This window comes from Oryza sativa, chromosome 4 (assembly GCF_034140825.1).
Source record: "Oryza sativa Japonica Group chromosome 4, ASM3414082v1".
Lineage (NCBI taxonomy): Eukaryota > Viridiplantae > Streptophyta > Magnoliopsida > Poales > Poaceae > Oryza > Oryza sativa.
The window spans coordinates 19,754,156-19,777,338 of NC_089038.1; the positions used below are offsets into that span (position 1 = coordinate 19,754,156).

General features: G+C 42.2%; 2 protein-coding genes across 3 annotated transcripts; both read right to left on the reverse strand.

Annotated features, from left to right (window-relative positions):
- On the reverse strand, positions 1 to 7,004 carry LOC4335691 (uncharacterized). Of its 2 annotated transcripts, none has more exons than XM_066309221.1 (11): positions 6,597 to 7,004; positions 2,924 to 3,001; positions 2,764 to 2,825; positions 2,577 to 2,646; positions 2,424 to 2,466; positions 1,602 to 1,676; positions 1,343 to 1,386; positions 1,203 to 1,266; positions 1,036 to 1,124; positions 594 to 863; positions 1 to 507 (listed from the first exon to the last, which is right to left on the reverse strand). In XM_066309221.1, exons 2-11 carry the CDS (start codon positions 2,978 to 2,980, stop codon positions 352 to 354), a joined length of 930 nt encoding a protein of 309 aa, XP_066165318.1. In that variant the 5' UTR covers positions 2,981 to 3,001; positions 6,597 to 7,004; the 3' UTR covers positions 1 to 351. The 2 variants fall into 2 exon arrangements, with proteins under 2 accessions (XP_066165318.1, XP_015637004.2); XM_015781518.3 differs by lacking the exon at positions 6,597 to 7,004 and adding an exon at positions 3,915 to 5,511.
- Positions 7,005 to 14,068: 7,064 nt separating this feature from the next.
- On the reverse strand, positions 14,069 to 18,833 carry LOC136356285 (uncharacterized). The gene is made up of 11 exons (XM_066310014.1): positions 17,983 to 18,833; positions 16,992 to 17,069; positions 16,832 to 16,893; positions 16,645 to 16,714; positions 16,492 to 16,534; positions 15,670 to 15,744; positions 15,411 to 15,454; positions 15,271 to 15,334; positions 15,104 to 15,192; positions 14,662 to 14,931; positions 14,069 to 14,575 (listed from the first exon to the last, which is right to left on the reverse strand). The coding sequence occupies exons 1-11, from the start codon at positions 18,280 to 18,282 to the stop codon at positions 14,420 to 14,422; spliced, it is 1,251 nt and encodes a 416-aa protein (XP_066166111.1). The 5' UTR covers positions 18,283 to 18,833; the 3' UTR covers positions 14,069 to 14,419.
- Between the last annotated feature and the right edge of the window lie 4,350 nt (positions 18,834 to 23,183).

Here is a 23,183-nt window from a genome sequence, read left to right on the forward strand (position 1 = left end):
TGAAGATGGAAAAAAAAGGGGACCATGCTTCATGGGTTATGTTTTCTGTGATCCAATCATTGCAAGGACAAACAATGTAGGTATCGATGACAAAATTTGACTGCTATAGATGAGAAGAGGACACAAAATCGCTCAGCAGTTCACTTTGACATTTTGTGACTTGCTGGCTAACTGATTCTCCACCGTTTGATATATTCCCACGAAAACTCAAAATTGCCATTTTGATAAAACTGGCGTTTTTTTGGTCTAAAGAAGCCCAAGGGCAAGTAAAGGAAACTCATGGATGAGGAGCAAACAAAATTCCCATGAAATGGTTCATATGGCCATGACTTTTGCACATAAGGCATGGGCTTACGCTTCCATCTTGTCGAAAGAATCCAGCAGATGCTCGATGTCCGGGGTTACAATCGCGCGCTTGCTGATCTCTCCCAAGGTGCAGCAGTGCTTTTCTCTGGCGTTAATTGCCGCAACCTCCTGGACAAACATGCAATTTGAACCCGGAGAGACCTGCACGGTTGTTTCAGTTTTGATATAGCATGGGGCCATGGAAAACATAAAGATAGAATGCTGGGGCATAGAGTTTTCATACTCACATCAAAGAGTGAATCTCCGATCTTCATCTTCACTTTACCGCTCCTATATACAAGTATCTTCCCCATGAAACCTTCTGGAAGGTCTTTGAGCTTAGAGCCAAGGACTTTTGGTGGCCTTGTTCCTGCATGCATCTCCTTAGAGCTTGTGCTTGTAGGTTCAGCATCCACCCCATCGCCTTTATCTGTCTCTGCGACTGAGTCTGGCTGCTTTGGTAATGGAAGAGATGCAGGCATCTGGAAGAAAAGCAACTGTGCTTTGTCTGACCGATGCTGTCAAATGTCAATACATCAATCAGCAAAACGGACTTGCCTTCGCCACTTTAACAGGTCTAAAAGTTAAAAGGCTAGGATGCATATGCTACACAGAGTACAATTCTATTTGCTTTTAAGCTACACTCCAGTTACCAGAAATGAAACATTGAACTTAAACACCAGGACACACCATTAGTCCAAGTTCTTCTGCTGTGGTTAATTCACCATCTTGGGCTCCGGTGGCAGAAGACTCTCCAAACTCCTCTTCATTAAGAATTTCTGGATTATGAACAGAAGAGACATAAGGTTTGGTTGAAGAAAATGATTCTACCTAGTCTGGAAGGACCAACAAGATACCAGGATCTCCAGAATACGGTCTCCTCAGTGGGAGAGTAACAGGATAGTCACTGTGGGTATAGTCCTGTGAGGAATCAAGTAAATAAGGAGTGGAAAGAAGGAATCCCACATAAGTGAACTTGATATCTTTATTTACTCACCCATGGTTCAACATATTCTTTTGGTAATTTTGAAGCTGATCCATCTGAATATGCATGTAAACAAAGCTTGTCAATATCCAAACAAAGTAATCCATACAGCTGAATAAGTAATAAAGATTATGTGTCCTTACAAAAGACAAGCAACGCTTGCAATACTATCCAGTTTGATGATATATACAGTAAAGTCAATATACACTTGACTACCAAGTGGATGGTTCAGCTAAAGATAAAACATTGGACACACATAATATCTTAATACCTGCTGAACTTTGCATGGGAAATGATCTTGCATACGACGAGTTCCCCTGTCCAAATGCAACTTGAGTACGCATTTCTACGATGACAACAAAGCACGACATCAGTAGCAAGTAAGCATGTAAATCAAGAGAGAAGGCCAACATCATCAGAAATACTCTGTACATTAATGGGACCTTTTACTACACAAAATAATGATTAGGCATGGAATGAATCAGTGAAATGCTATTTTGATGCATCCTTTGCGCATAACATTTCTCAGGGCATTCCAATGCATTAAGCATTCAATTATACTGCTTAGAATAGGATGAAAATCAAATCATACTCTTCTAACAGACCAGTGTTTTGCTTGCAACAAATTTTCATCCTCTGATACAACCGAACCACACACTTGTACTTGACCAACTAAGAAACCACTTGCAATTGTGCAGCAGATATAGTTCAAGGGTCGGTGTACAAGTTCTTTTCTTTTCTTTTTGAAAAAAAAAAGGATATGCATTGCCTAGTAGATTAAGATTGGTCATACAAGTAAAAACACTCATGTGGCCAGCTGAATCAGGAAAAATCCATTGAGCAATGAAAAATCAGTCATGCATGCTCAATTCACAGCCTTCACTATTCTTAACTACATAGATTGCAGTTGCAGGTTGAAAATTTAAAACCTCTGAGGACATGCATATTTGGCAAGACAAGTTAACTGATAAACCGATAACAACAGGGGGAAATAGACACTGGTCATGCTCGAATAATACAAGATTACACATTTACCAGATGATCATGAATAAATTGGAAAGGACGGAAAGGAACAGCAATTAACTAGTCTTACCCTTTTTCTCAGTCTTAAATTTTCTCACAAAGGGATCTGTGCTCTGCAAATCGGCAAAGTAATTCAAGATTTCACAAACACCAAACAAGACTTAATTAACAAGAAACTTTTTATGTACAGTATTAAATGACAAAAAAGATGAGAAATAAACACCTGCGATGTCTTAAGCTTCATCAACAGCTCTTTATCTACGGTTTCATCCTTGCTTTCCTCAGCCGGCTCCCTGTTGAATTACACAAACTCTCTCTCTCATTCGACAGCACATAACCTATTGTAATAGATAATCTCCCATGAAACATATCAGAGCATTATGGAAGAAAATATGGAGCGAATCACATACGTTTTCGGGACGATCTTTGGAGCTTTCTTAGGACGAACCTTGGGTGCAAATTTAAGCCCTCCCTTGCGTAGCACAAAAGGAAAAAAAATATATTAAAGATTACGGTAAGAACCAATTAGGCCACACCAATCAGGAAATATAAGGGAGGATTTTTAACAACCTTGCGAGGAGGGAGGCCATCCGTTTCCTTCTTCACTTTGCCCTTGCTATCCATCATACAAGAAAAGAAGCACAAATCCTGCGGAAAAAAAAACTCGCTTAGCTTTACATTACATTACACGATATGATGATCTCTATTGATTATTGAATGAACTTCCCCTGCAGATCGCACAGTTCATCGCAGAAACGAGATAATTGGAGGCCCAATCGGAGGGTCTAATCGGAGAGGGCCATGAAACCAATGCAGGTCCCAATGGATCCCCAAATTCGTGCCCAATGGATCCCCAAATCCGTGCCACGCCCAATAGACGATAGCGGGCCTAGGATTTTAAGGTTGGGTATTCGAAATAGGAAGAGGTAAAACAAAATTCAACCCAAAGCCTAACATTTGATATCTATAATTTCATATAGTTCTAACTAATAGTTATATAATGTATAACTGATATAAGCAGAATTGGCCATAAATTTAATGTGTTTAACATATGGAAGTACTAAACTACTGATTGACAATCGTTCAACATATCAAATATGATAAAAAAAAAATCTTACAACATGGTATTTAAGTGCCTTTTTTTTTTCTAAAAATAGCGGGATCATTTTTCCTCTTCATGTTTCAGATTAAAAATAATAATCAACGATATGGTATTTCAGTGCTACTTATTGAGTTATTATTGTGATACTTTGTGAAAAATATATGCACTACAATCTAGAGATTAAGTATATATCCACGAATCCATCAACATCACACCATTGCATTACACCATGGTTAATGCACAAAATTAGGCAGCCATTCACTACAATAAACAAAGTACATCTCTCTCGAGTTAAAATTTGGTGTATACTTGTCCAGTCTACAAAAATTAGACAACAAAGTGGGTTCAAATTTTCTCTTATATTGGACCACTTAAGCAGTTCAACAGGCAACGATCTAACAAATGTGCGATTCAATCTTCACATTCAACAAATTGGAAAGCGAGGATTGAATGGCTTACCTCTGGCAATCGACTGAATCGAATCAGAACTATTCGGCGAGGTAGCTTGCCAAGGGCGGTGGGGGCGCGCCGCGCGCGGTGAGCGGGCGCTGCAGTGCGACCAACAGGGGCACCGGGCCAACCAGCCAAGGGCAGGGGGTCACGGAGCGCGCCGGGGGAGAGGAGACCAGCAAGGAAGAACCGGCGGCGGTGGCGGCGGTGGGAGAGAAGCGCGCGGCGGCGATGGAGGCCGGGGAGAAGGAAGACAACGACGAGAAAAAGTAGAGCCTGATCGCCACAAACAAACACTAGTACTGGCATAAACCCTAGCTAGAGAGAAACCTCACTGGCTGCTAGGCCCGGCCCGGCCCACTCGTTTGCCTCTTGCAATCAAGGCGATTAGAATGGACACGGATGGGTGATCGTATTTACGGCTAATTATTTCTTTCGGTTATAGACGACGCGTCCGTCGACGGTAAGGCGCACATGATAACTTCGCCGATCTCAAAATATGTCGACTCGGTTTTTCGGAGATGCTCATAAGGTAACGTGCATGTGTGCCTTTGATAGGCGACGCGCCCATCGACGATAAGGCGCATATGATAACTTCGTTGATCTCAAAATATGTCGACTTGGTTTCTTGGAGATGCTCATAAGGGTAACGTGCATGTGAGCGCTTTTATTTTGACCGTGTTTCCTTTTTAAAAATAAAAGAATTGAATTGCATATATGCATAACACATATATTTGTACTATCTTCTTAAGTTCTTTGTGTCGTGTTGTTGGTATCATTGGATTTTGTTATGGAAGCCCCGGATTAACCACTACACTAAAATGCTACGGAGAAATTCGCCACAAAAATCAAATTGCAATATTACATGGGACTATCTATGTAACATTCGATAGAAAATTTCCTAGAAAATCTTTCAAATGTATCTACTCCCTCTGTTTTTTATAGCTGTAGTCATTGACTTTTTTAATATATGCTTGACTATTTATCTTATTCAAAGTGACTTTTATGACTTTCCTTAATTATTGGGGTTTTCTTTGTGTGTTATTTACCATTATGCACTGGTAGAGTGTCACGCCCCGATTTCGTTCGGAATGAAAAATCATTTAATAATGCATTTCTAGAATTTATGTTAAAAGTTAAAGCAATTAATCAAGTGGATTAATAAGTGAATTAAAAATTTCATTTAAAGATCTTGGTCGGAAAATATTTTTGTAATATTCTTTGTGCCCTAAAGTCCTCTCTACAATTTCCCGTGAATTTTCGGAGCTCAAGAAAGTAATTTTAATAGCACAAAGTTCATTTAATTAATTAAATAAAAAGAAAATCAATTAAAATTCTCATTCCTTGTCCTTGGGCCGCTTTTGGCCCAAGTCTCTTTCCCCCCTCACGGCCCGCGCACCTCCTTCCCCTCCTCTCTCCATCTAGGGCGGCCTCCTTGCCTCTCTCCCTCGGCCCGCCCCTTGCAAAAGTCTATCTGGCATCCCTCTCCCGGCCCCCTCTCTCTCCCTCATGTCCTTCCCCTACCTCTAGCCCGCTGGCAACCACCTCCCCCCTTCCCACGTCCCGCCGAATCCGGCGCCCTCCCGCACACGTGCCCGCACCCAAAGATCGTGGCCCGGTCCCCTCCTCGTCCTCCACCACTTCCCCCACTCCTCCCCGCAAAAATCGGCGCCGAGCCGCCGCCACTCCGCCCACGTTGTTTCCCCACTCCACCACCGGTTGCCGCCCCTCTCGACCACGATTCTGGTCTCCCGAGCCTATAAAAACGCTTCCCGCACCTCCCTCTCTCATTTTTCCAAGTTGCCCGAGCTCCCGCGTCCTCTCCCGTGCTCCCCACGCCGCTCCCGACCTCCACCGCTCACCGGTGAGCTCCGGCTGCCGTGCCGCGCCATCACCACCACCATCGGCTCCGCCGCTCCGCACCGCACACCGGCCGCCGCTCTACCCTTCCGATCCACCCCTAAGCCACCACATCCACCACGAAGCCGAGCCACGCGCCTCTTCCACCGCCTCCAGCCGCTCCCCGCCACCGAGAGAGGTCTCGCCTGGCCATGCTACCGCCACCCACAGCATCGCCGCGCCCTGCCGCACCTCGGTAAAAAGAAAAGGACTATGTGATGCTAGCATGACTCCGAGGCATTTAAATAGCGCCCATCAGGTACAGTTGAACAGCTCATTCTCCCGACCGAAGAAACTAACTAAAAGTTTCAGGCCCCCATATTCCACAAAGACGGGTAGTGCGCCAACGATCAGACCCCCCATACCCAAAACACGTTTCATCAAAACAGCTAAACAGCGTTCCGATGCGCCTCTCACTACGGACCTTTTACATCCCCTCTACACCGCTAAACTAGTTAGCCCCAAGGCGACCACACTGACAGAACGGGAATGGAAAACCCTCTCTAACTCAGGCATTCCCGCAATCATCGATGACAGTAAATAAGCTCTAGAACCACACGGGGGGCAGAGAGGGCCCTAACGGGTGTGGCACCCGGTGAACCCTAAGCTCATCAGAGGCGGACCTCCCTCTCATGGGGGCGGCGGGCATGGCAAGCCATGGCGGATCTAACATGGGGGCGTAGGGGGTTCAGTCGAACCCAAATTTCTCTAGAACGCAAGCTAGGGTTAACACGAATTCGAGCCCAAAAAAGAAGAACAAAAAAAAAAAAAAAGAGGACGTGCGATGCTCACCGGGACGCGGCGGAGGCAACCCTGCTCGGTCGCGGGATGGATGGGGGATCGGCGGCGGCGGGCGGCGGCGGCGGCGGCGGCGGGCGAACTCGCGAGGAGTCGGAGTCGGAGTCGAGGGCGAGCGGAGGGGGGGAAATATCGCGGCTCGACGCAACCGCCCGCAGCACCCCCGCACGATGATTTCCGATGATTTGCACAATTGCGCTTACGCAGGAACACTTGGGGGAGAGGAGAAATGGGCTGCCGCCGCCGTAGCCTCCGGGAGCAACTTCCGCCGTTGCAGCCTCCGGTCGCAGCTGCCGCCGCCACCGCCGCCGCCTCCTCCAAGCGAGGCCGCAGCTGCCGCAGCAAGTCAGAGCCGCCGCCGTCGCCTGTAGAAGTGCAGAGGAAAAGCCGAGGTGAGGGAGTGAGGAAAGAGAGAGATGAGCTAGGGTTAGTTCATGACAAATAGATGGGCCTTGGCCCGTAGCTAATTTCGGCCCAAAACTACAGCATAGCTGCCGCTAAATGAAGGATCAAATAGCGGCTATCTCCCGCTAACACCGGCTATTAGCGTCTCATGTCATGTAGCGGCAAATGTGGTATTTCTCAGCTGCTTCCTTTTCCAGCAGCTATCTCCGGCTATAGCGGCAGCTATAGCCGGCTATTTAAATCCTCGAGGATACCTAAGAAATATGAGAAAATGATATTGGCCTTTTGTCCTTTTACTTACTATACTCCCTAAGATTTTCTAGCATTATATATATTAATAAATGTTAATGAATTTAGATACATATATATATATATATATTTTTATTATCATTTATATGAATATGAGCAATGCTAAAAAGTTTTACATTCTGAAACGGAGGAAGTAGGTGAAATCCCGCGCATTGCTATGGGAATTTAGTATAATAACAATAAAAAAATAACGTGTAAGATAGCTAGATAACATCAGATTAAGTAAGTTAATGTGGTTTATGATAATTTAAATTTAAATAGCATGTAGAATGGTGATTCAAACGTAAAAAGTAAGGTATGACTTTATGGAAGAAGAAAATTAGAGAGATAGTTTGGACCGTAGATTAATCATCTAAAGGCTAAAAACAATGTAATATGTCTTAATTAGAGAAAGATAATTTGGACAATAGATTAATTATTTAAACATTAATTAAGTGAGGATGAACTATATAAGTATATAGCATATCATAAAACATAATAAAGATATACATTGAAATATTATGTGAATTATGTGGGATGATAATTTAATATGCTTGTATTTTAAAAGCTCTTAAACTATAAAAACTATAAAATTATAGATAATATAGCATGTTTGCATGATGTTTAAATGTGATGATTGTTAGTGGATGATGATGTGTCATCTTTGCATGTTATAAGTTTAAGGAGTTAGTGGGTTATAACTTATATAGTAAAATAGGATATGCTGTGTTCATTTAAACTAAATATTTTTTTTATCAAATAGATAATCAATTGCTTTCCCTAGTTTCGAGCATTGAAAACTTATGTTCCAATATTTCAAATTTATAGTATAAATGTATGGAATTTAAAATGTTTGAATTTTTTTATTGAAAAATATGGTTTATAAAACCGTGTGGTTATCACGTGCGGTAACATTTTTAATTTTTTTAAACCACGATATACCTCACGGTAACTACGTGGTTTTCGTGGTAACCGTCAAACCGTGGTATAATGGTAACCCCACCTCAAACGGTTTGGTAAACCTGGTCTCGATAAATATTAGTTACCATGTAAATGGACGACCATTGAAAATAATAACCGTTTCTCTAATTGATTCAGACCAAGATGTTTATCAGCTGAACGTTCTATGCTTAAAGGATTTTGAGTGAAGCTGAGAAAGAGAGGAGGTTACTCACTAACTACACATATAAGTGAAGAAATTATTCACATTTGTTATGTGATATGCTCCTATTTATCAATAATTTAATAATATTATTAAAATATTATAATTGTAATATAAATTTGTTCTTTACCATAGTGCAAGGTAAAACTAAAAATTTGTCACAAAATTCTTCTACTATTCCACCTTCTTCTTGTTATTCCATTTTTTTCTCTATTTTCGATAATAATATTGCTAGCTCTAACCATTAGATTTTGCAGCCGAACACTCCCGAATCACGATAGATCCCAAATCCATGTTGCGCTGCCCCATGAGTGGATGCAGATGAAAAAGGGAGGGTCCCAAGAGAAGGACGGATGAATACCTCCAATTCGATTTGAGCCGAGATGCTCCACCGGCCAGAGCGGAGGGAAGAACGCCACAGGAAATAGAAGGCGAGGTCTACGGGGTTAGGGAGGAGAGGAGTCCACCCCACGCCGTGCCCTCTTCGCCAGTGCTCACGCCGATGTAAGGGTGAAGGCTTGGCGTCTCCATAAAGAGAGAAGGGAGAGATGGAGGAGAGTTAAGGTGAGGGTTTCCTCAGCGAAAACAGAATAGGGAGTAGAGGTGAGGGGTGGTGTATTTTGGTTATCCATTTTCTCTATTTCTAAAAATACTTTGAAACTATAACAAATGAAAGAAATTTTTTTGTGAAGTTGTGTATGGTTTATTAAAAATGATTTTATTCATGCAACTTTAACCATATATATATCATGTAAAAATAATCGATATTTTTACGAAAACTATAACTTTACCAATAATAAGCTCACCGTGATAGGTCAAGCTCATATATGGGTGGGCCAATACGTCAAAACATGTTACAAACTACTTTGTTTTTAGATAACAAAATAAGGCGCTATTGTCACATTTTTTGTGAAAATGACCGACAAAAATAATACAACTCAATAGCATGGCATCGATAAAGGAGGCCTAGGAGGCTAGGACGCGTTCTAAACTGTGTTCCGGCTTGGCTACTTGCTCAATTTTTGTTACACATTTCTTAACCTGCAAAATGTTACGTTACATGTGGAAGCTTTGTGTACAAAAGTTGCTTTAAAAAATCAAATAAATCTATTTACAAGTTTTTAATAACTAATACTAAAGCAATCATATGCTAATTATATTTCATTTTTAGCTTACGGCTAATCAGTTGTTTCAAACCGCAGTTTAGAATAGCTTTAAGCCTTGATGAGCATCAGTTTGGTACCAAAAAGTAGAGAGGGATCGACAACAAGACAAAAACAGAGAAACAATTGCCGTCGGGAAGAAGAGGAGAGAAAAGAAGATGGGTAATGCGGAGTGCTATTTTCGTTGTTTTTAATATATACATGGATGACGAATGGAAAGAAAAACTTTTTAGGATTATGTTAAATGAAAACCAGCTTTCTTGTTCTTTTTCTTAGAAAGTTATTGGATGTAGACACCACTTTCAAATTCTTGGTGGATAATATGGTGATTATGTTTATTTTATTAGTTAAGATAATAATCACAATACATGTAGATGTTTTTTTTGTGTGTTTTATTGCACTCTAGTAATTGATATAGGCTATTCCTTTTGCCTCGAATTACCGCCTTTGGTGCGACATATAATGAACGCGGGATAATGGGATAGTAATTTTATATAGTTAAAAATGTATTGGTTTTGTTATCAATTTAATATAGTTTGTTGGCAAGGAATAAAAGAAACGGATCCTAATAGTGGTGGTGGGAAGGGGATGAGGTAGTTGTGCGGTCAGCAAAAGGAGTAATACAGCGCGCCAATCAACTCATGTGTCCTAGTGATATGGGACCAAGGCACACGGAAAAGTGGGAGTGAGCCCTTTTCATCGTTAAAGGTAATTTCACTTGCAACCTTAAAGGTAATTATTTCATACCATGTATGTTGATGCGGGAATATGTTTGAATATAACATAGGCAAATTTAATGCTTCCTTACTCGGCACGTTGATTACTGTTAATTACAGGCATCGTCAATCCAGTAATAGAAACAATTTTGATGAGGTAGCTAAACGCAGTGGCTGCTCGTGGTTATAATTATATATACATCTAATTTTTTATTAGCATATGCATATAAAATTGAACATGTAACGCTATCCAAAATTGATGTCATTAGTGTCCTATTGTTTGCTAGATTAAGTAATCTTTATAAGGGTGGAGAAGAGATTAATGGTGTTATTTTAATTGGTGGGGAAGTGGAGGGTATTTTTACCTAACAAGTAGTACCACAGAAACAATTTTGATGAGGTGGTTAAACGTGTGGCTCCTTGTGGTTGTAATTATATAGAGAAAAGGACATAAAAAAATCCCCACCCATTAAAGGAAGGAAGTAGATTCCACTACATTGTGGTTTGTACTTTGCAGGGATTTTTTAAGATAATGGAAATTATCTTGATGGATAACGAGAAAACTAACTGAAACACTCTAAAGACAGAGATAACACCATCATAAAAAAATCATACTGCTAAACATATTCCTCCTCAAACTTGAAAACAAAGTTGCCAAGATCAACGCCCGATCATGGTGCTGGACGAATATTGTGCACATCACCGCCAACAATTTGATGTTGAGCCAAAGCGAAAGGTATCATCGGAGAGTAATTGATTTGCAAAACAATTGTGTAACCAAATCTTGCCACTACCATGGCTATCGAAGTCGATCGGACGAGGAAACCAGCGCTAAAGATGACACATCCTGCCATTGTTCTTGTCGGTGTTGGCCGCACTCACGAAGGTCACAACCAAGACTAAGGATGGCGACCACAATGAGACAATGGCTAGAACCTAGTCATGCAACGCGAAGAACTGCTGATGGACGTAGCACAACCACACCCGAATCCTTATCCCGACCTTGTACACCACCAACAACGGTCCATCGTCGACCGCTGCTGAGGGCTCACTAGCGCTGAGGGACGACGACGAGAGGAGCCAATCCACGAGAGCCTGAACGACGACACCACGATGAGGTCTTCTCACCTCCACCGTAAGTAGGTTTGTCGTCGTTTGATGGTGACAATGAGAGATATGATTGCCTTCTTGGTGGATCACCAATCCTTGTGAAAGCCTTAGATCATCGTGTAGATCCCCTTGGGGTGATTGTATTTTGTAGGGCTAATATTGGTTCGTAGGACTAGTCACTGGTGGAGAAACCCTTTGTACTCCCGGTTCGTAACCCCCCTTTAGTCCCGGTTATCCAACCGGAACTACGAATCCGGGACTAAAGATCGCTATCTTTAGTCCCGGGTGAAATAACCGGGACTAAAGATCATCTTTAGTCCCGGTTGGAGGGTAGCGGCAGTCCCATTAGGTCTCCTTTTTTTTTTCATTATTTTTTAGCCAGAGTTTAATCCCTATATTTTCTCCCAAATCAAGTGGGATGCATATTCCCAAATCAAACCCCAAATCAAAGTAACATCCCAAAACATTCACATAAAAAATCTTAAGTTACTTGTACACACAAATCAAATACATCACAAATCTTAAAAAAATACACACAAACCAAATACATCACATATTATACATCTCAGATCCATACAACAAATCACAAAATTATACATCTCAGTGAATCACAAATTGTAAAAAAAAAAGAAAAAAAAGAATGGATGCGGTAGCGCCGCCTGCCGCCGCTCGCTACTCGGCCTGCGTGCGGCCCCGTCGGCCGCCCCGCCGGGCGCGGCCCCGCCTGATGGGTGCGGGAAGGGAGGAGGGGGAGGAGGCGGCCCTCGCTAGGCATCGGATGGGAATGGAGGAGGGGGAGGAGTGGGCCGGGATGGGAGGAGGAAGGGGAGGAGGGGGAGGAGGAGAGGGAGATGGATCTGAGGAGAGGAGAGGCCGGTTGTTGAGGAGATTGAGGCCGGTTGTGGGGGAGAGGATAGGGAATAGGGATTATATACTACGCGTGATTTTAGTATCTTTACTCCCGGTTGGTAATTAAAGTGGTGATCTTTAGTCCCGGTTTGTGACACCAACCGGGACTAAAGATCCCCGCCCCTCTGACAAGGGACTAACAGGGGATGAACCGGGACTAAAGATCATCTTTAGTGTTACCAACCGGGACTAAAGATCGTAGAATGGCTATGGGGTTTTAAACCGGGACTAAAAATCATCTTTAGTCCGGATTCTTTTTATAACCGCGACTATTGTGGTTTTAGGGCGACCGAGCAAAGATCAGTTTTCCAGTAGTAGTAGTTTGGGTTCTCTAAACTTTGATAGATAATTAGCTTGTTTATTTAAGTTTTCGCTTCTGGGCTGGGCTGAGAAACTGCTTACAAGAACAAATTTATTTTTAATTAGTAAATTACTTATGATTATAAATCTAACATTTATATTATTTATATAAAACATAATTAGATAATCCCAAAACTACTGTTGGTCAATCCTTTACTTAATTGGAGATGAGAGAGATAGCAACAAATATGCCAAGTGGGTGGCAACTGCATAGTACATTGCACACAACATTGCATATTAATTTTGTAGAAATGACTAATGGAGTCAACTTTATATATAAGCCATGATAAACAAATGACAGTTTTATTCTTTGTAGCATCCGTGTACTTAATGTCCAAAAATCAAACTCTTGCCTTTTATTAATTAGTATGGGTGAATAGCTAATTTAATCCCTCAAGTTTCACTGAAGGCTTAATTTGGTCATTCTAAGTATTTGTTTTGGCTTAAAATCATCCTTAGGTTTACTTAATATGTCATATGGCTATTTTCTAGTCAACAATTCTGTTAGAAAATATCTCTTTTGCCCTTAACTTGTATACAACTATACACTAGAGAAAAGAAAATCAAAATGAATAAACAATATTGCATATGTACTTCACATTATTTCAACACGTGTACATGAAACTTAAGCCTAATGGCTATTGTATACACTTGCAAGTACATAATTTATTTTTGTTTAACATAAATTGCTATGCATCATTTATAAAAGGAATTCATTGCATGTAATTTTTTCTCTCATATATGTGAATGAGGGGGTATAAGTGTCGTTTATTAAGAGAGTTGTTGGTTGTGTGGGTTTAAGGATAAGTTTGAATTAAAATAAAAACTTGAAAGACTAATATGGACAGATTGAAACATTAAATACTAAACTAATCCTTGCGTGAAACTTGGAGGACCACTTTAGCACATTAAGAACTAAACTAATCCTTGGATAAAACTTGGAAGACCACTTTGGCAAGACGGCATGACAAATATTTGACATGACAGCGATGCTCCAACACTGTAATTCATTGTCACGGATAAATAAACTGCTCAGATCCTTTCCTTTGGTCCCACTGATATTATGATTTTGCTAGCTGCTGCTGTATCTGTAGGAGAGCATACCTTTCCAATTTGACGACCAGAGAAAGACAATGAAAAGGTTCATGTGCTGCATATCTAATGGGCCTGTTTCAAGCCCAATTGGCCTAATTTCAGGCCTGTCCCTGAATAGCACTATACAAAAACATACACCAAAATCGCCAGCTATTATGCAGCAGTTTACAGCTCACAGAAAAAAAAAAGTGTTCGCATCACATTGATATACCTAAGAAAAGTTCATGCATTCAGTATGAACAGTTGTCAAAGCAGTAGTGAAGATGGAAAAAAAAGGGGACCATGCTTCATGGGTTATGTTTTCTGTGATCCAATCATTGCAAGGACAAACAATGTAGGTATCGATGACAAAATTTGACTGCTATAGATGAGAAGAGGACACAAAATCGCTCAGCAGTTCACTTTGACATTTTGTGACTTGCTGGCTAACTGATTCTCCACCGTTTGATATATTCCCACGAAAACTCAAAATTGCCATTTTGATAAAACTGGCGTTTTTTTGGTCTAAAGAAGCCCAAGGGCAAGTAAAGGAAACTCATGGATGAGGAGCAAACAAAATTCCCATGAAATGGTTCATATGGCCATGACTTTTGCACATAAGGCATGGGCTTACGCTTCCATCTTGTCGAAAGAATCCAGCAGATGCTCGATGTCCGGGGTTACAATCGCGCGCTTGCTGATCTCTCCCAAGGTGCAGCAGTGCTTTTCTCTGGCGTTAATTGCCGCAACCTCCTGGACAAACATGCAATTTGAACCCGGAGAGACCTGCACGGTTGTTTCAGTTTTGATATAGCATGGGGCCATGGAAAACATAAAGATAGAATGCTGGGGCATAGAGTTTTCATACTCACATCAAAGAGTGAATCTCCGATCTTCATCTTCACTTTACCGCTCCTATATACAAGTATCTTCCCCATGAAACCTTCTGGAAGGTCTTTGAGCTTAGAGCCAAGGACTTTTGGTGGCCTTGTTCCTGCATGCATCTCCTTAGAGCTTGTGCTTGTAGGTTCAGCATCCACCCCATCGCCTTTATCTGTCTCTGCGACTGAGTCTGGCTGCTTTGGTAATGGAAGAGATGCAGGCATCTGGAAGAAAAGCAACTGTGCTTTGTCTGACCGATGCTGTCAAATGTCAATACATCAATCAGCAAAACGGACTTGCCTTCGCCACTTTAACAGGTCTAAAAGTTAAAAGGCTAGGATGCATATGCTACACAGAGTACAATTCTATTTGCTTTTAAGCTACACTCCAGTTACCAGAAATGAAACATTGAACTTAAACACCAGGACACACCATTAGTCCAAGTTCTTCTGCTGTGGTTAATTCACCATCTTGGGCTCCGGTGGCAGAAGACTCTCCAAACTCCTCTTCATTAAGAATTTCTGGATTATGAACAGAAGAGACATAAGGTTTGGTTGAAGAAAATGATTCTACCTAGTCTGGAAGGACCAACAAGATACCAGGATCTCCAGAATACGGTCTCCTCAGTGGGAGAGTAACAGGATAGTCACTGTGGGTATAGTCCTGTGAGGAATCAAGTAAATAAGGAGTGGAAAGAAGGAATCCCACATAAGTGAACTTGATATCTTTATTTACTCACCCATGGTTCAACATATTCTTTTGGTAATTTTGAAGCTGATCCATCTGAATATGCATGTAAACAAAGCTTGTCAATATCCAAACAAAGTAATCCATACAGCTGAATAAGTAATAAAGATTATGTGTCCTTACAAAAGACAAGCAACGCTTGCAATACTATCCAGTTTGATGATATATACAGTAAAGTCAATATACACTTGACTACCAAGTGGATGGTTCAGCTAAAGATAAAACATTGGACACACATAATATCTTAATACCTGCTGAACTTTGCATGGGAAATGATCTTGCATACGACGAGTTCCCCTGTCCAAATGCAACTTGAGTACGCATTTCTACGATGACAACAAAGCACGACATCAGTAGCAAGTAAGCATGTAAATCAAGAGAGAAGGCCAACATCATCAGAAATACTCTGTACATTAATGGGACCTTTTACTACACAAAATAATGATTAGGCATGGAATGAATCAGTGAAATGCTATTTTGATGCATCCTTTGCGCATAACATTTCTCAGGGCATTCCAATGCATTAAGCATTCAATTATACTGCTTAGAATAGGATGAAAATCAAATCATACTCTTCTAACAGACCAGTGTTTTGCTTGCAACAAATTTTCATCCTCTGATACAACCGAACCACACACTTGTACTTGACCAACTAAGAAACCACTTGCAATTGTGCAGCAGATATAGTTCAAGGGTCGGTGTACAAGTTCTTTTCTTTTCTTTTTGAAAAAAAAAAGGATATGCATTGCCTAGTAGATTAAGATTGGTCATACAAGTAAAAACACTCATGTGGCCAGCTGAATCAGGAAAAATCCATTGAGCAATGAAAAATCAGTCATGCATGCTCAATTCACAGCCTTCACTATTCTTAACTACATAGATTGCAGTTGCAGGTTGAAAATTTAAAACCTCTGAGGACATGCATATTTGGCAAGACAAGTTAACTGATAAACCGATAACAACAGGGGGAAATAGACACTGGTCATGCTCGAATAATACAAGATTACACATTTACCAGATGATCATGAATAAATTGGAAAGGACGGAAAGGAACAGCAATTAACTAGTCTTACCCTTTTTCTCAGTCTTAAATTTTCTCACAAAGGGATCTGTGCTCTGCAAATCGGCAAAGTAATTCAAGATTTCACAAACACCAAACAAGACTTAATTAACAAGAAACTTTTTATGTACAGTATTAAATGACAAAAAAGATGAGAAATAAACACCTGCGATGTCTTAAGCTTCATCAACAGCTCTTTATCTACGGTTTCATCCTTGCTTTCCTCAGCCGGCTCCCTGTTGAATTACACAAACTCTCTCTCTCATTCGACAGCACATAACCTATTGTAATAGATAATCTCCCATGAAACATATCAGAGCATTATGGAAGAAAATATGGAGCGAATCACATACGTTTTCGGGACGATCTTTGGAGCTTTCTTAGGACGAACCTTGGGTGCAAATTTAAGCCCTCCCTTGCGTAGCACAAAAGGAAAAAAAATATATTAAAGATTACGGTAAGAACCAATTAGGCCACACCAATCAGGAAATATAAGGGAGGATTTTTAACAACCTTGCGAGGAGGGAGGCCATCCGTTTCCTTCTTCACTTTGCCCTTGCTATCCATCATACAAGAAAAGAAGCACAAATCCTGCGGAAAAAAAAACTCGCTTAGCTTTACATTACATTACACGATATGATGATCTCTATTGATTATTGAATGAACTTCCCCTGCAGATCGCACAGTTCATCGCAGAAACGAGATAATTGGAGGCCCAATCGGAGGGTCTAATCGGAGAGGGCCATGAAACCAATGCAGGTCCCAATGGATCCCCAAATTCGTGCCCAATGGATCCCCAAATCCGTGCCACGCCCAATAGACGATAGCGGGCCTAGGATTTTAAGGTTGGGTATTCGAAATAGGAAGAGGTAAAACAAAATTCAACCCAAAGCCTAACATTTGATATCTATAATTTCATATAGTTCTAACTAATAGTTATATAATGTATAACTGATATAAGCAGAATTGGCCATAAATTTAATGTGTTTAACATATGGAAGTACTAAACTACTGATTGACAATCGTTCAACATATCAAATATGATAAAAAAAAAATCTTACAACATGGTATTTAAGTGCCTTTTTTTTTTCTAAAAATAGCGGGATCATTTTTCCTCTTCATGTTTCAGATTAAAAATAATAATCAACGATATGGTATTTCAGTGCTACTTATTGAGTTATTATTGTGATACTTTGTGAAAAATATATGCACTACAATCTAGAGATTAAGTATATATCCACGAATCCATCAACATCACACCATTGCATTACACCATGGTTAATGCACAAAATTAGGCAGCCATTCACTACAATAAACAAAGTACATCTCTCTCGAGTTAAAATTTGGTGTATACTTGTCCAGTCTACAAAAATTAGACAACAAAGTGGGTTCAAATTTTCTCTTATATTGGACCACTTAAGCAGTTCAACAGGCAACGATCTAACAAATGTGCGATTCAATCTTCACATTCAACAAATTGGAAAGCGAGGATTGAATGGCTTACCTCTGGCAATCGACTGAATCGAATCAGAACTATTCGGCGAGGTAGCTTGCCAAGGGCGGTGGGGGCGCGCCGCGCGCGGTGAGCGGGCGCTGCAGTGCGACCAACAGGGGCACCGGGCCAACCAGCCAAGGGCAGGGGGTCACGGAGCGCGCCGGGGGAGAGGAGACCAGCAAGGAAGAACCGGCGGCGGTGGCGGCGGTGGGAGAGAAGCGCGCGGCGGCGATGGAGGCCGGGGAGAAGGAAGACAACGACGAGAAAAAGTAGAGCCTGATCGCCACAAACAAACACTAGTACTGGCATAAACCCTAGCTAGAGAGAAACCTCACTGGCTGCTAGGCCCGGCCCGGCCCACTCGTTTGCCTCTTGCAATCAAGGCGATTAGAATGGACACGGATGGGTGATCGTATTTACGGCTAATTATTTCTTTCGGTTATAGACGACGCGTCCGTCGACGGTAAGGCGCACATGATAACTTCGCCGATCTCAAAATATGTCGACTCGGTTTTTCGGAGATGCTCATAAGGTAACGTGCATGTGTGCCTTTGATAGGCGACGCGCCCATCGACGATAAGGCGCATATGATAACTTCGTTGATCTCAAAATATGTCGACTTGGTTTCTTGGAGATGCTCATAAGGGTAACGTGCATGTGAGCGCTTTTATTTTGACCGTGTTTCCTTTTTAAAAATAAAAGAATTGAATTGCATATATGCATAACACATATATTTGTACTATCTTCTTAAGTTCTTTGTGTCGTGTTGTTGGTATCATTGGATTTTGTTATGGAAGCCCCGGATTAACCACTACACTAAAATGCTACGGAGAAATTCGCCACAAAAATCAAATTGCAATATTACATGGGACTATCTATGTAACATTCGATAGAAAATTTCCTAGAAAATCTTTCAAATGTATCTACTCCCTCCGTTTTTTATAGCTGTAGTCATTGACTTTTTTAATATATGCTTGACTATTTATCTTATTCAAAGTGACTTTTATGACTTTCCTTAATTATTGGGGTTTTCTTTGTGTGTGTTATTTACCATTATGCACTGGTAGAGTGTCACGCCCCGATTTCGTTCGGAATGAAATATCATTTAATAATGCATTTCTAGAATTTATGTTAAAAGTTAAAGCAATTAATCAAGTGGATTAATAAGTGAATTAAAAATTTCATTTAAAGATCTTGGTCGGAAAATATTTTTGTAATATTCTTTGTGCCCTAAAGTCCTCTCTGCAATTTCCCGTGAATTTTCGGAGCTCAAGAAAGTAATTTTAATAGCACAAAGTTCATTTAATTAATTAAATAAAAAGAAAATCAATTAAAATTCTCATTCCTTGTCCTTGGGCCGCTTTTGGCCCAAGTCTCTTTCCCCCCTCACGGCCCGCGCACCTCCTTCCCCTCCTCTCTCCATCTAGGGCGGCCTCCTTGCCTCTCTCCCTCGGCCCGCCCCTTGCAAAAGTCTATCTGGCATCCCTCTCCCGGCCCCCTCTCTCTCCCTCATGTCCTTCCCCTACCTCTAGCCCGCTGGCAACCACCTCCCCCCTTCCCACGTCCCGCCGAATCCGGCGCCCTCCCGCACACGTGCCCGCACCCAAAGATCGTGGCCCGGTCCCCTCCTCGTCCTCCGCCACTTCCCCCACTCCTCCCCGCAAAAATCGGCGCCGAGCCGCCACCACTCCGCCCACGTTGTTTCCCCACTCCACCACCGGTTGCCGCCCCTCTCGACCACGATTCTGGTCTCCCGAGCCTATAAAAACGCTTCCCGCACCTCCCTCTCTCATTTTTCCAAGTTGCCCGAGCTCCCGCGTCCTCTCCCGTGCTCCCCACGCCGCTCCCGACCTCCACCGCTCACCGGTGAGCTCCGGCTGCCGTGCCACGCCATCACCACCACCATTGGCTCCGCCGCTCCGCACCGCACACCGGCCGCCGCTCTACCCTTCCGATCCACCCCTAAGCCACCACATCCACCACGAAGCCGAGCCACGCGCCTCTTCCACCGCCTCCAGCCGCTCCCCGCCACCGAGAGAGGTCTCGCCTGGCCATGCTACCGCCACCCACAGCATCGCCGCGCCCTGCCGCACCTCGGCCACCGCCCCTCGCTGTCAGAACCTGGCCGGAGCCCGGTTTCTCTCGGTCGCCGGTGAGCCCCACGATTCCTCTCTTCTCCGGTCTACATATTTTGATGCCTCACGCCTCCTCCTCTCTCCCTAATCCCTCAGTCCCCTTGGCCAGGTCGAGGAGGTGCTCGACCATCCCTCCATATTCGCCGGTCATCGCTGGAGCGCCGCTGCCAAGCTCCTTCCGCCGCTGCCCCTCGTCGGCACCACTCGGTGAGCCCCTCCTCTCCCTCCCTGCCTCCTTCCGTTGCTTTCCCTGCATTCGTAAGGAAAAGAGTTCGGAAGATTGTTTGAAGAAGCAAGGCAAGTCACACATTCCCCTTGAGCATATTGAGCCTATTTATCGTTCGCAGATAAAATTGCATGTCTTGCTAATTACAGGGGATCATGGTATTACCTATCTACTCACTTGTGCCATGTTTACTTGACATCCGTCCTTTGTTAAACCTGGGTGATAATTTGACTAGCTCGTGTTACTCATATGACCTAGCTAGAATTATATATGCTTAGCCATGATTAATTACCACTAACTCACATAATGGGATAATTACATTATTAGACACTTAGTACCTTGACGAGCTACGTGCTCGAGACACCCGGCCATGTTTCATTGGTCGTAATTATCCAACTAAAATGTGACTCAATGGTGGGCTATGGGTGCATGGTTTTTCTAGTCGCACCCATGGCAATTAAGGACCGGTTCGCGGGAAACCCTGGAAGACATACAATGCTTACCACATGCAGGAATAGGTAACTGCTTGACTTGTAGTATAGCTCGATCCTTTCCTAGGCACTGGTGGTGAGGGTGGGCGTGATGGAGTTGGGTCGACCGGGGTGTCCGGTTGTCCAGCTTCCGGATTCACCGCGACGCACGGGGGGACTGCCCACTACCGGTTTAGTGGTGGGGGTGAAACCTCAGTGTGGTGTGGATGGTTAGGGGAGGGTTATGCGAAGGGTCTTGTCACAATCACTCGACATGGTGACGTGTCTGCACAGGCATGGTAACATGCCGGTAGATTGTGTCTTGTGGGTACAGTTGTGCACCTCTGCCAGAGTACAACTATTCGATTAGCCATGCCCGCGATTATGGGCGATCGACCAGATTCATCGTGATTAGCCCCACTTTATTAATAACCTGACATAATGAACTGGTGTAGTTCAGGTGGTTTGGTTGGGCCTGTTCAACGTGGTGTAGCGTTGTTCAGTGGAAATTTAATCTTGCCTTAATTAATTAACTGTTTTACTGTTTGCAACTATAAATATTTTACAACTGCCTTTATGCAAATAGCCACAACCTTCCTTTGTCTCTCCTTGCACATATGCATCGTTGGTGTGGCTTACTGAGTATGGTGGTTGTACTCAGTCTTACTATTATTTCCTCTTTTTTAGAAGTGTAGTGCTTCTGAGCTGAAGACGAAGTTAGAGGACCAAGGCACAGACCCCAATTGAGTTTTGCCTGTGGAGTGGAGCTGAAGCCCCGCTAGGATCGCCTTTTCTGCGGCTGCTGCTTTCTTTTCAGTGTGAGGACTAAGTGCTTCTTTTGTAAGTATTTACACTTTATTTACGTTTGGATCCGTATATTAATTTGTCGTTTTGTATACCCTGGCTGATTCCTGGAAAAGATTCAATACACAAAATAGTCTATAAATTTAGGCAAAATTTATAGGCGTGACAGAGAGCCAGCTCCCAAGATGATCGGATGGTTTATCTGGGCTCCAACAAATAAGCAAAATTGCCTATAAACGTTAGCTGGTGACCATGAAAAGCTGTGATGACGTACATGATTTTATTCATATTTTATTAGTATGTTTTTTTTTCACGAGAGCTAATTGACTGCGAAGTTTCATAGAATATAGTAGGGGGAAAATAATACTATAACCCTGAAAGGAGTTAGGAAAAGGAAAATAAAAATATCACCACTACGCACCGATACCGCCTCACCACATAACCGAGGAAGGAACTATTACTGAACCAATCGCCACTAAACCAACAAAAATCTACCATTGTACCCTAACACTAACTCTAAACAGCCGAGCACAATCTCCTAGACATCATCGAGGTGGGAGATTGTAGAGGGAGAGCGTGAGAGAAGAAGAATCCATATACCACGCACAAACTAGCTGATCCATCGACACCCAAGGACTTTGCAGGAACTATCTATGACTCTGTGAGTGGTCTCGGTAACAAAGGGGTCTCCTGGATGACGTCTCTAGGGAGAAAAGACGACAAAGATTGCCCTGCCGTCCGTCGAGATCTCAAGAAGATTTATGACAAGATTTTCACTTGAGAGCCCCGAGAAGGAGATGGACACCTCGACAACGCTCCCAAGAGAAAAAATAACATCCAAAGCGTTGTTGTTGTCGGTCTAGCAAGACCGAGGTAGGCTTACACCTGACACCCTTGATGAATTAACTGCAACCATTACTCCACCACCAATCATCTGTCGTCAATGCGTGGGCACCGCTAATTCAGATGTTTAGGATATGCCACTCCGTTTTGGCATACTGGTACTATTAGAACTATATAGGCCACTTGCTTACCGTACGATTGAAATTCTATACTCCCTCTGTACTCATAAATAAAATCGTTTAGGACAATGTTTAAGTCAAACCTTAGGAATATAAATCATGAATAACTCTTAAATTATTAAGTTTGAAAATGTAAAAATTATATGAATAGATTTGTCTTGAAAAATACTTTCATAAAATTATACATATATCACTTATCAATAAATATTTTTATAGAAATAGAAGTCAAAGTTGTGTTTTGAGGACCGTGTCGTTGTCCAAAATGACTTTCTTTACGAGTACGGAGGGAGTATATCCAACTCATGATATATACTTGTATTTCAATGGAAAGATCACCACCAAACCGTAATTTTTGTTCTAGTTTCATGATTCTACGATATAGTAGTGTTCATTAATTTCATGATTCATGTACTTGCTTCGTGGGCTAGTAGTGCAGTGCAATATCCTTTTTCCCCTCATGGGAAGAACGTGCCAATATGAGGACTAGTTCAGTAGATTGAGGATTAATCTCATGATCTGCGTTAGCATTAATTGCTTCATTGCTAATGGCCTC